Raw genomic sequence first — 10,828 nt, forward strand, 5'->3', positions numbered from 1 at the left:
CCCAGTCTCAGGGAATTTTCACCTTGGCCTTGGCCTAAGGGAAGCCTCGCTCCAGACCACCCTCCACCAGACCCTCCAAAGTCTGAGCACAGCCTCCTCCCCCAGGACAATCGTACCACAGATTTCCACCTAAGAGGCTTCAGTCGGCTGGGACACTGGAAAGGCCAAGGCCCAGCCACTCAGGAACCTCCAGTAAGAATGCAAATATGAAATGCTCCAGGGCTCTCGCACCCTGGGGAGTCAGCCAGAGGACTGCTAACGCCGAGTGATTAGGAGACTCGTCTTTGGGTAGCTTTTCAATGGAAACCTGGACGCCACTGTCCTATCTTCAGGGCCACTGAGAAGCTGGCATGGGATGGAGGCTAGCTTCCTTGGGGGCTACTCAAAGGAAAGTGATGAATTATCTGCAATCAGGGGAGTATCATTGAGAAGAATCTATTTAAAACAGGTAAGTGGTTATAAGCTTGTGAGTAAAGAGTCCTTGACAGCCCCATTCATCTCTACCCCTGTATCCATCTGCCCCACTTTACACACCATTCCTGCCCTCCCTTCCTCTCGCCCTCCACCGGTCCCCTCTGAAGCACATCCCCACCCCACGTATGCACACGCAGGAAGATTTCCTCGAAACCCAGAGAGTCTCTCGGCCCCGGCAGTGTTGGCGAATGAGCTTCTGGTGTCTAGCCAGCTCCCGATCTTCTCGGTCATCAATTCGACACACGTTTATCGAAAGCCCCCATCACCCATCGCCACTCATCAGTAACCCAGGCTGTTGCGAGCAGTGTAAAGCCACGTGTTCTGCAGAGCCCCGCCCCATCCCAGACTCCGTTAACTGCAGTGAAACCGCTGGAGCCCCGGTCCATTCAGAACGCACCTCCAACCTCCCTCTTGATGTGAGCGTGACTGGGGGCGACTGCCGAGTGCCAGGAGGGACAACACCTCTATTTCTGTGCCAGTGACATGAGGAAGAACTGAATTAAACCAGGCTGTGAACGCCTTCGGGAGCCACAGAGTTTGCCTAAGCACAGGGGGCTGTGCCAACTTCCTGGACTCACCAGGCCCTGGGAGCAAATCCTGGACTAGCTTTTACAGGCTCTCTGCCCCTCTCTGTCTTATATTTATCTTCTTTCAGGTCATGGCTAAAGCTTATAAGGCTTGGGCCTTAGAGACTAACTGCTGAGGACAGCCAAGCTGCATCTCCCAAAGGCTGCCTTTTGTTTGGGTGTAAGGCCCGGCGGCAAACTCTTTCTGTAAAGGGCCAGACAGTAAATATTTTAGGCTCACTGGGGCCATGTGGTCTGTCACAATTACTCAGCTCTGCTGCAGTGGTGAGAAAGCAGTAGAGACAAAACATATTCGGATGAGCATGGCCGTGTTCCAATAAAACTTTATTTATGAAAGCAGACGGACAGCCAGATTTGGCCCCCCAGCTGGAGTTTGCTGACCCTGGTTTACAAGATTGTTCTCTGGACTGGACTCGTCATTGACCCCCCATCTCAGCTTGTGGTAACCACATCTTCATGCTCTGCCCCCTCTCCTGACCCCAGACATCCTCCAGAGCTGAGGCAGACGGTGGGGAGGGCTGAGGACGGGGGATGTGTAGGGGTGGGGTAGAGGGGGTGAGGAGGGAGGGGAGACGAGCCAGGCACCGCACTGGGTGTTTGTACCTCACGTAATCCTCTCAGTGTCCCGTGAGGGAGCTGACTGGTGAGAAACCCTGGATCCGGGGAGGTTAACTAACCTTTAAGGTCACTTGGCTGCTAAGCAGTGGAGCTGGGCTGCACCCACTCCTTCTGAGCCCAAGTCCACTCCTCCCGAGGCCCCTGATACAGCAGTTTCCCCATGATCAACAGGGGCCTGGCCATCAGGATGCCCTCTGCAGCACCTTCTGGCCTCCTAGTGTGCCCAGCAATCCTCAAATCGGCCCCCAGGGCCGGGTCCTGCTCAGAGTGCTTTCGGTGGAAGGAGGCAGCCCCGGCAGGAAGGTCTGACCTGGGGGGTGCTCTGAACCACCACCCCCAGTTCATCAGTCCCCACAGCAGGACTGGGCCCCAGAACTCCCCTTGGCTTTGGAGGGTCGAGGAGGGAAGCCCAAGGTCAGGGCAGGCCCTACCTGATGATGCTCCACTCGGGCTCGATCCGCACGATGGTAGGATCCTCCATGTACTGGAAGAACAGGTCCTGGTGGATCTTGGCCCTGTCCACCTGAACCATCACCTTCATTTCCAGCACCTCATCTGAGGACGTGGTGTTGCACACGATGTAGGACGGAGAGCGCCTGCGGGAGGGAGATGGGGAGCTGGGCTCCTGGGTGTTGTTGGGCGGGACACTGTGGTCCTCGGTCGGGGCCCTCCCATGCCCCTCCCTGTTCATCAGGCTAGTCAGAGGCAGTGGGGGAGCAGCGCCCCGACACAAAGCCCTGAGAACTACTGACAAAGACCCTCTCCTTGACCAGACTGTAGACGGCTTCCTCTGAGCCCCCTTTTCGACTAGGCTTCTTCCTGAGGCCCTGTCTTTGATTTGCCGACCCCCATTTTTAGCAAGAATCCTGCTAACTTAGTTTGGCAAGAACCGCCCCCTCCCCCCCGCCCCCCCCCCATATTTTAACAGGCAGAGCTAGAATAAGTTATTACAAATACGTCTTAAAAGGAAATGTAATATTTTTCAAACTTTAGTTTTATAGTTTCAGCTATTGTGTATAAAGATTAATATCTTAGTACCTATATATTAACTTCTGGTCTTAAAATGAAAAATGCAGACAGAAGAACAAAACTGTACCTACAGTTTGTTTGTTTTGCTTTACATATAATTGGTGTCATTTTTTAACAGTAGTTTGAAAACTAGCCATGATGGTATTGCACTAGGTACCTCCTACATTTACCTCATTGTATCTTCTCAATAATATTAAAAAAAGGCATGCATGAATTTTCTTACCTTACAAATAAAGAACATTAGGCTTGGAAGTGGTCAAATGTAACAGCCAAATCACGCAGCTCACAGGTGGCACAGCTATGATTGAACCCAGGTCTGTTTTACTCTGACACCTTTGTTATTTTTAGTGCGCTATACACAAGAGCATCAGATTACATGTTCTGAGTACACTTATCGGATTTCTTTTCGTAGACCACCCTTCAAGAGAATGGGTTTGATAATTTAGATAATAATTCTGTGTTTTCCTGTGTGAATCTAAGCAAGTTATCCAACCTCTTACAGCCTGTTTTCACACACCCCCGGATATCTGAGTACCCTTGATATCTAATCAAATTCCGCCTCCTTAACCCTTGATGTCTGGTCACCCTGACTGCCTCTTCAGCAAGAGTCCTGTTAGGTCGGTTTAGCAGGAATCCTCCTAACCTCGTTTCCTCTTAGTAATTTTCCATCCACTGCCTCCCTTGCTCTGCCCCTTGGCTATAAATCCCCAGCTGTCTGCTGTACCTGGAGTCAAGCCCAATCTCTTTCTCCATTGCAACAGTCCTGACACCTATTGCAATAGTCCTGAGCAAGCTCTTCTTTACCATTTTAACAAGTGTCAGAGCCATTTTTTTCTTGAACACTCAGGCAAGGCCTGGCCTGGCCTGACTTCAGATCTCTCGCAGCCCTCAGCATAGCTCTCTCCCAGGAAAATCTCTCTCTGCAGAACCTCATGCCAGCGGCGCAGGGAATATCCCCAACCGCACCTCTTCTAGTCCTGCATTAGGGGCACCTCTTGCCTCCCTCCCTACCCTCACCCCCGCCCCAGGTTCCTGGCTCATGGACCGTGTGCTCTCCTGGGACTGGATGGTGGAACCAGGGGAGGGAAAGTCGGATGCCCCTGGAGGTTCAACCTCAGCCAGCTCTCGGCAGTCCCGGCTGGCTCTGCAGAAGCTGGCCAGGAGCTAACCCTGGGGGAAGGGGCCCTAGATTCCAAACTGTGTCCCGTGGAACCCTAGGGTCCTGCACAGTGGGTGGTATGCGGGCACCAAGGCTAAACGGTGGGCAACGGCACGATGGGCCGTTGCAAGGAAGGGGTGCCTGGCAGGTCCCCGGGCTGAGCCACAGCCAAGTATGCCCAGAAAGTCCTCTCCCAAAGCGAATGGCCACTTTCTCAGGCAGGAGCAGGCACCTCCAGAAGGTTAGCCGGAAGCCTGCTGCCTGTCAGCCCCGCCCACCCTCTGGGCTGCGAACCCTGGAGCCTGCCCTGAGGTGAGTTACCTGTGGAAGAGGCAGGGCTGCTTCCCAAACATCACCACCACGTTGCTGCCCGCGTTCAGGTTGGTGCCCGTGATGGTCACCTGTGTGCCTCCGGACATGGGCCCCCGGCTGGGCTTCAGGTCTGAGAGAGTCAGCGTCTGCGCAGGAAAGGATCTGGCCTGAGGATGCTCCTGGGTAGGCCTGAGGCAGAACCCCACTCCCGGATTCCACTCGCGTTCTGGAATCCTTAGTCATGGCGGCCTCCCAGAGAGCAGGCTCAGTTTACCAAGGCCTGTGGGGACTGGTGAGCATGTGCTCCTCTACACTGATAACAGTCATGATAATATTAGCTACTATGTAGTGACCTTTAAAGTGACAGGCTTTATATTTTATGTGTATCTATAGTGAGATATACATTTTTAAAAAATCGCCCAATCTATTCTACAAGGTAGATTATTACCCATCTTAAAGACAAGGTTCAGAGATGTTACGTGAAGTTTCCAAGGTCACAGAGCAAAGACGTGGCCTGAGAACTGACTCCAGAGCTGGAGTTCTCCGCCACCTCTCCAGTCTCCAGCGAGGGTCGCTTTCAGGAAGGTAAGCTGCCCCTTGCACAGGCCTCTCCAGAGAGCTGCCCAAAGCACCCAGCGGCCAGAGCAAGGAGATGTGTGAGCCCCAGGGAAACCCAGGAGGAGAAGCAAAGAAGGGTCAGTGGACTGAGTGAAGAGTCAGACTGGGGATGGCGGTGGGGATGGGGGAGGATCTGTGAGCTGAGGATTTGGAGTCTCAGTTTGTTCTTTCATTAGCATTTTAATGGAAAAAACTTTCCTAAGTCCCAGGTGAGAAGCCTGTATCTGCATTTAAATGAAGATTTCTCTCTTCTCTTACTCCCTTAAAGAATTCTGCACCGAAAGTTGAACCCACTCAGCTCCTCGGAGCGGGCAGGCAACCTCCTCTCCGAGAGGCCTCGATCGATGGATAACACTAGGGGAGGAGGAGAGAAGCCCCAGCGACGCCTGCAGCCCCAAGGCCTGGCACGTGTGCGCCCCGGGCCCCGCACAGGGCGCGCGCGTGGGGACACGCAGGGACCCACGGGAACACAGGCAGACCTCTGCGCCCGGCGTCCGCTCAGCGCAGGCGCACTCGCGGGCCCCGCCCACCTGGTCCCTGCAGATCCCAAACCTGGCAGCCCCGTGACACCCACCAAGCCAAGCCGAGGAACGGCTTATGCTGGCTCTGGCTCAACCCGAGACCCGCGCTAGAGGGGGCATGAGACTGCTGCAAGAGCCTTCCTTTCTCAGCTTTGCCTGCAGCGTGCTGTGTGACTCAGCACAGGTCACTTACCCTTTCTGATCTCAAAGAATCAAAAAGTGGTCCTCTCAGAGGTGCCTGACTGTCTTCTGGTTCTAACTTCCCACAGATGGTGCCTCCGCCCCACTGTCTGTAAAGGGAGAGCTTTCAGACCTGGCTCCTGCTGACCCCCCCAGAGAGGAAAGGGAAAGTGAGGGAGTTACTTAAGGGTTAAGGGGCAACGTGGAAAGGAGAACAAGCCCCCTGGCAGCCTAGGGGTGAGGGTCCTGGAAGAGGTACAAGTGAGGAACCCTGATGGCTTTGCAGTGGCCCTCCTGCGTGGGGCTGGCTGGGTGCTGAGTTACTCTGGGGGTGGGGAGAGGATGACATGGAGACATGTTTTAAAGCTGGGAGAACCTATTAATTATTCAAGGTTTGCTTCATAACTCTTTTCCAGCGGGTCTGCACGGGAAACCAGATTCGGCGTTATTTGCCATCTCTTCCCTTGTCTCCCTCCCTGGATGGAGGCAAAGGGGGGAAAAGTGTTGCCTCTACAGAGATCTCCAGGGATAGAACTGGCAACAGCCCAAGAGTGCTGATCTGCGGTCTATGGGCCTTGGTGTCGGGCTTTTGGATGAATAAACCCACACATCAGAGCCTGGCCCGATCTGTGGAGGGAAACTGAGGCCGACCCAAACCTCGGCACTGGGAGGGGCTCCCCAGCATCCCCAGGCCCTGAGAGGCACCCCTGAAAAGGGGCTCGCCAGGGGCTTCCATGGGGGTCCCAAGAGTGCCACCTGCCAGCTGCCCAGCAGGGTGGGAAGGCATTGAAGGCTCGGAGGTGTTGTGGGTGGGCATGTGACAGAGGGGCATTCTGTCCTTCCTGCCTCCCTGGTGTGACTCACGGGGGACCTCTGCCCCTCATTCCCACCCTGAACCCCTCGGAGCTCTGTTGTCGGCAATGAGGGGGTGTTGCTCAATGACCAGGTCCTTAACGCAAACTGGAGTCTGGGAGGAGACTGGGGTCCACGGCACCATTTCTCCCCGCCGCAGCTCTTCCCGAGCGGGTGTGGAGTGCCAGGATAGTGCCTCCAATAGAAAAGTGAACACGAGTCTGAGTCCCAGGGACCCACTGGACCAATGCATTTTCGCCTTGTGGCAACAACTTGCACCTTCCCTGCTCTTCTGCTCCAATTTCCCCTCGTCCCCGTCAACCCCCCTCTCCCCACTCCCTTCTGTTCCCATCTTTTGGTGCCCTTCCATGTCACACCTTATGCCGGGAACAGCCTCCCGCTACTCGAGATCCATATGGAAAACTGTATTCTGCCTTAGACAGATCCTGCCTTTCCTGCTGGCTCCTTCCATGAAACCTTCCCTTAATACCTTACATCCAACCACATCCTGCTCCCAGGGTAGAAACACTCATGCAGGCAAGACCTTCCCTGAGAGCAGAAGGGGCTTTTGGCTGTCTACCACATAGATGTGTTGTAAGAATTAAGCCCAAGAGCAGGTATCACAGAAGGAGCAGCTGAAGAAGAAGACAGAGAAGGAAAAAGGGAGTCAGGCCACTCGAAGGCTTGCGGAAGGACCGGATAGGCAGGGCAGAGCAGACCAAGGAACCTGGACAAGTCTAGAGGCAGTGGGCACCCTGGGCTCTTCCTGAGCTGGGGGCTGACATGATGAAAATGGTATCACCCAGTGTGGCTGGACTAGAATGGGTTCAGACCAACGGCAGGGATTTAAGGGGGCCACTGCAGTAGCAAAGGGAATGGGAAAAGTAAGACTCCAGGACATGGTGATAGAGGGACTGGCATCAGGAATTAGGGGAAGTCGAGCCACAGGCCACCAAGATGGTGGGCCCGGTGACAGGCCACTGACAGAAATGGGCAAGGGAGGGGGACACGCTGTTTATGGGAGCTGACGGCTCGGGTGGACCATGGGAGGTGATGGCAGGACATCCAGGGGGCGGTGGCCTTTGAATTAGTCACAAAGGTAAGAAGCCTGGCTGGAGACACAGCAGAGACAGCTGAGGCCCAAAGGAAACCTCAGCTTAATGAAATAGCGGCCGTTCCTGGTAGCGTTCACTTTGTCACCGCCAAGAGACCACAGGATAAAAACTGCTCCAGGTAACTGAATGGCCAACGAAGTCCAGTGCTCGCTTTGGCCATGCAGCGGTGTCCTCCCTTTTACCACAGCGGCCAGGTAATTTCAGAGCCAGATTTCACGCCCAATTTTCGTATGCCACGCCACACCTCTCAACTGCTTGGGGAGCGCTGTCTGTGTCTCTACCCACCTCAGGCTCTCTCGCCCTCTCGTTATCTCAACTCTGCTGGAATAACAATGTCTGTGTATATAAATTTTATATATATATATATATATATATATATTTATGTAAATATATATACATTCATCACTAGTTGGCTTAAGGTATATTGGGTTTAACTTGGAAATTCCCTCAAACCCGTACAAATGCTAAACGAATAGGCAAAACTATACACATCCACTAAATCCATGACATGTGTGTGTTCCTCTAAGTGAACTCCTGTGTGGGTTTAGTGACAGCCATGTTTATGAGGTTGGTTAGCTTTCAAAGAGTGGAGAGGGAGCATTGCAGAGGTCAGGACCCAGGCAGAGGGGGGCATCTGAGGCACATCCCTCCCAGATTCGCCCCCGCCCCCCGCCCAGTCACATCGTGTGCAAGTCCTTCATCTCCTCTGTCCTTCTGGACTGTGGGCCTCCCGGGGCAGGGGCTGCATTGGGTCTGACTCATCACTGTCACACCTGCAATGGGCCTGCAAGCCAGGCCCATCAAACTATATTATAAAATGCAACCAATGGAGCAAGTATTTATCAGATAACCTAGGGAGAGGTATTGTGCAAGGTGACACGTGGTGGTCAGTTAAAGGGAGGAAGAAGAAAGAGGAGGAAGGTAGATGAAAGAAGAGGGAGGGAGGGAGGAAGGAAGGAGAAAAATGAGCTTCTATGACCTATTTCCGGGCATTTGATACCCGGTCATAAAATCCATCATTTCAGGTTTCCAGCTTCCAAAAGCAGCTCAGAATCATGAGGAAATGATCTCATCACATCGGGCATTAACCTGAGAAGTTAACTGGATGGTAAAACAGTTTTGGCAATGATGCAATGTATGTAGCAGGGGATGTGCTCATGTCTCCAGCATCCCTGTCGTCACAAGGCACGGAGGTTCCCAAGTCTCCCTGCTCACAGAACCCCTCACCAGGGCTGGTCCGGTACCCTTTTCAGGGGCCAGGGAGGGTCCAGGGTGGAGGGCGTGTGAGGACAGGGGTGAGATCTGCAGAGAGGCCTTGGGGTGGGGAGGGAAATGTGGGGAAGGGTGTTGGGGCGAGAGGGAGTAAGATAGGGATAGGACAACGGTGAGTGAGGAAGGTGAGATGACTGGGGATAATGGGATGGAAGTGGTGGGGTGCCAGCACACAGGGAAAGGGCAGGGCACAGTAGTCATGTTGGCAATCATGGAAATCGTAAAGGCAGTGACACTAGAGGTTATAAATCTATTTTATCTAATTTTCACAATAATACCATGGGACAGATGCTCAGTATTATCATCTCCATTTTACAAATGGGGACACTGAGGCACAGAAAATTAAACAACTAGCCCAAGTCCACCCAGTTAATAAGCGGCAGAGCCAGGGCTCAAATCCCAGGAGTCCCCATGCACAGCCCACACTCTCACCCACCGTGTCACGCTGACACTCAGCCAGAAGGGGACATTGGGGCCCGAGAGCCAAAGCAACTTCCCTGGAGCTGCAGCCCGGCCCAGCCCAGCCCAGCCCAGCCCAGCCCAGCCCAGCCCAGCCCAGCCCGGCCAGGATGTGAATCCAGGTCTTCCCGACTTCCAAGGCTGTGCTCTCAAGCGCTGCAGGACGGGACTCCCACGACTTTGGCCTGGGTTTGCCCACAGAGGTCTAGAAGGGCTCAGCAATCATGGTAAAGAGGTCTGTGGCCTGTGCCTGGCCAGGCCGTTGGTGGCCGGGACTCACCATGAAGTAATAGAGCTGCGAGGACCTGGCCATGAACTCGGGCCGACACACAGCCACACAGATCTCCACGAAGCCGGCGTGCTGGCTGGGCTTGGCCTCCCCCATCTCACACACGATCCTGCAGGGTGGAGAGGACACACCCCCATGGGTCACAGGAGGCCTCCCTGCCGTGACCCCTGGGCCCTACACCGACCCAGGCCTCCTTCTCTGTAGTAAGATCTCAGGGATGGGCAGGGAAGGAGGAGGTGAAAGATACCTGATTCCTCCCTTCGGGGGCTCCTCCCTGGTTCTCAGGAAATGAGGAAGTGTGACCTACAGGGATCTCCTTAGAGGCTCTCGGTAAAATGTGACTTACCCAAGGGCACACAGCCATCACATAGGGACCTCGGAGCTGGGACCTAAGGTTTGCAGGTCTTCGCCTAGGAGCTCTTTGCTCCCAAGGCATGGACTGCCCCAGGCAGTGCTTTCTGCTCCCAGCCCCAGCCGGGGGGCCTGGCAGGGGAGGGGGTTTTCATTCCGGGGGGAGGGGAAAGGGTGGGGGAGAGTCATAAATTCTCCCCTTAAAAAAAATTTTTTATTGTTTCACTTACAAAATTGGTTCATACCCTTTGAAAGCGAGACAGTATCAAAATGTGACAGTAAAATAAAGTGTGCCTTTCTTCACTAATCTCTCTCAAAACTTCGGTGTATAAATCCTCGCAGACCTTTCTCTAGACCTATGCAAATATATAATATATATAATCTCCATTTTATAAATGAAGAACTGAGGCACAGAAAAGTTTGGCAACTTGCCCAAATATATAGATTTGCCCATATACCCACGTGTGTATATATATTTATGTCTGATATTATGCATGCATATAAACATAAATGTGTATATATACACATATACAATTATATACAAACGTACATATGTAAAGAAACATATACATGATCTTAAAAATAAAAGTGAAACTTAACCACCCATTATTTTTAACCCCTCCCTTTTTACTCAACAAAACAGCATGGACTTTCCCTCATGTCACAGTACGCACAGCTCCGCTTTCTTCTTTTTAACAGCTTCATGGTATTTCATAAGAGGCCTGTGTCATCATTTATTTAACCAGCCTCCTATTGTTATACATTTAACTTACCCTGATTTTTCTCCTACTCCAAATAACCCCGCAAAATGAACCAACCTACACACCTCCTTAAGCACTGCATATTTATTAAAATAGATTTCTGAGAAGGATTATTTGTGCTTTTTTTTTTTTTTTTTTTTTTTTTTTTTTGTTTTTGGGGCTCCTTATGTCTTTTTTTTTTTTTTTTTTTTTTTTGCCGTACGCGGGCCTCTCACTGTTGTGGCCTCTCCC

The 10,828-nt window shown here is 52.7% G+C and overlaps 1 protein-coding gene across 3 annotated transcripts in view; it reads right to left on the bottom strand.

Annotated features, from left to right (window-relative positions):
- PLXNA4 (plexin A4) overlaps positions 1–10,828 on the bottom strand; it is a 382,796-nt gene that overhangs the window by 49,430 nt on the left and 322,538 nt on the right. For 2 of the 3 annotated variants that reach the window (XM_007455355.1, XM_007455356.1), the window contains 3 exons: positions 9,477–9,594; positions 4,189–4,325; positions 2,111–2,275 (listed from right to left, as the gene is read on the bottom strand). In XM_007455355.1, coding sequence (XP_007455417.1) covers positions 2,111–2,275; positions 4,189–4,325; positions 9,477–9,594 — 420 coding nt within the window. Of the gene's footprint in view, positions 1–2,110; positions 2,276–3,784; positions 3,847–4,188; positions 4,326–9,476; positions 9,595–10,828 lie in introns of all 3 variants that reach the window. The other variant, XM_007455357.1, reaches the window with a different exon arrangement.

This window comes from Lipotes vexillifer, unplaced genomic scaffold (genome assembly GCF_000442215.2).
Source record: "Lipotes vexillifer unplaced genomic scaffold, Lipotes_vexillifer_v1.1 scaffold687, whole genome shotgun sequence".
In the NCBI taxonomy this organism is placed as follows: Eukaryota; Metazoa; Chordata; class Mammalia; order Artiodactyla; family Lipotidae; genus Lipotes; species Lipotes vexillifer.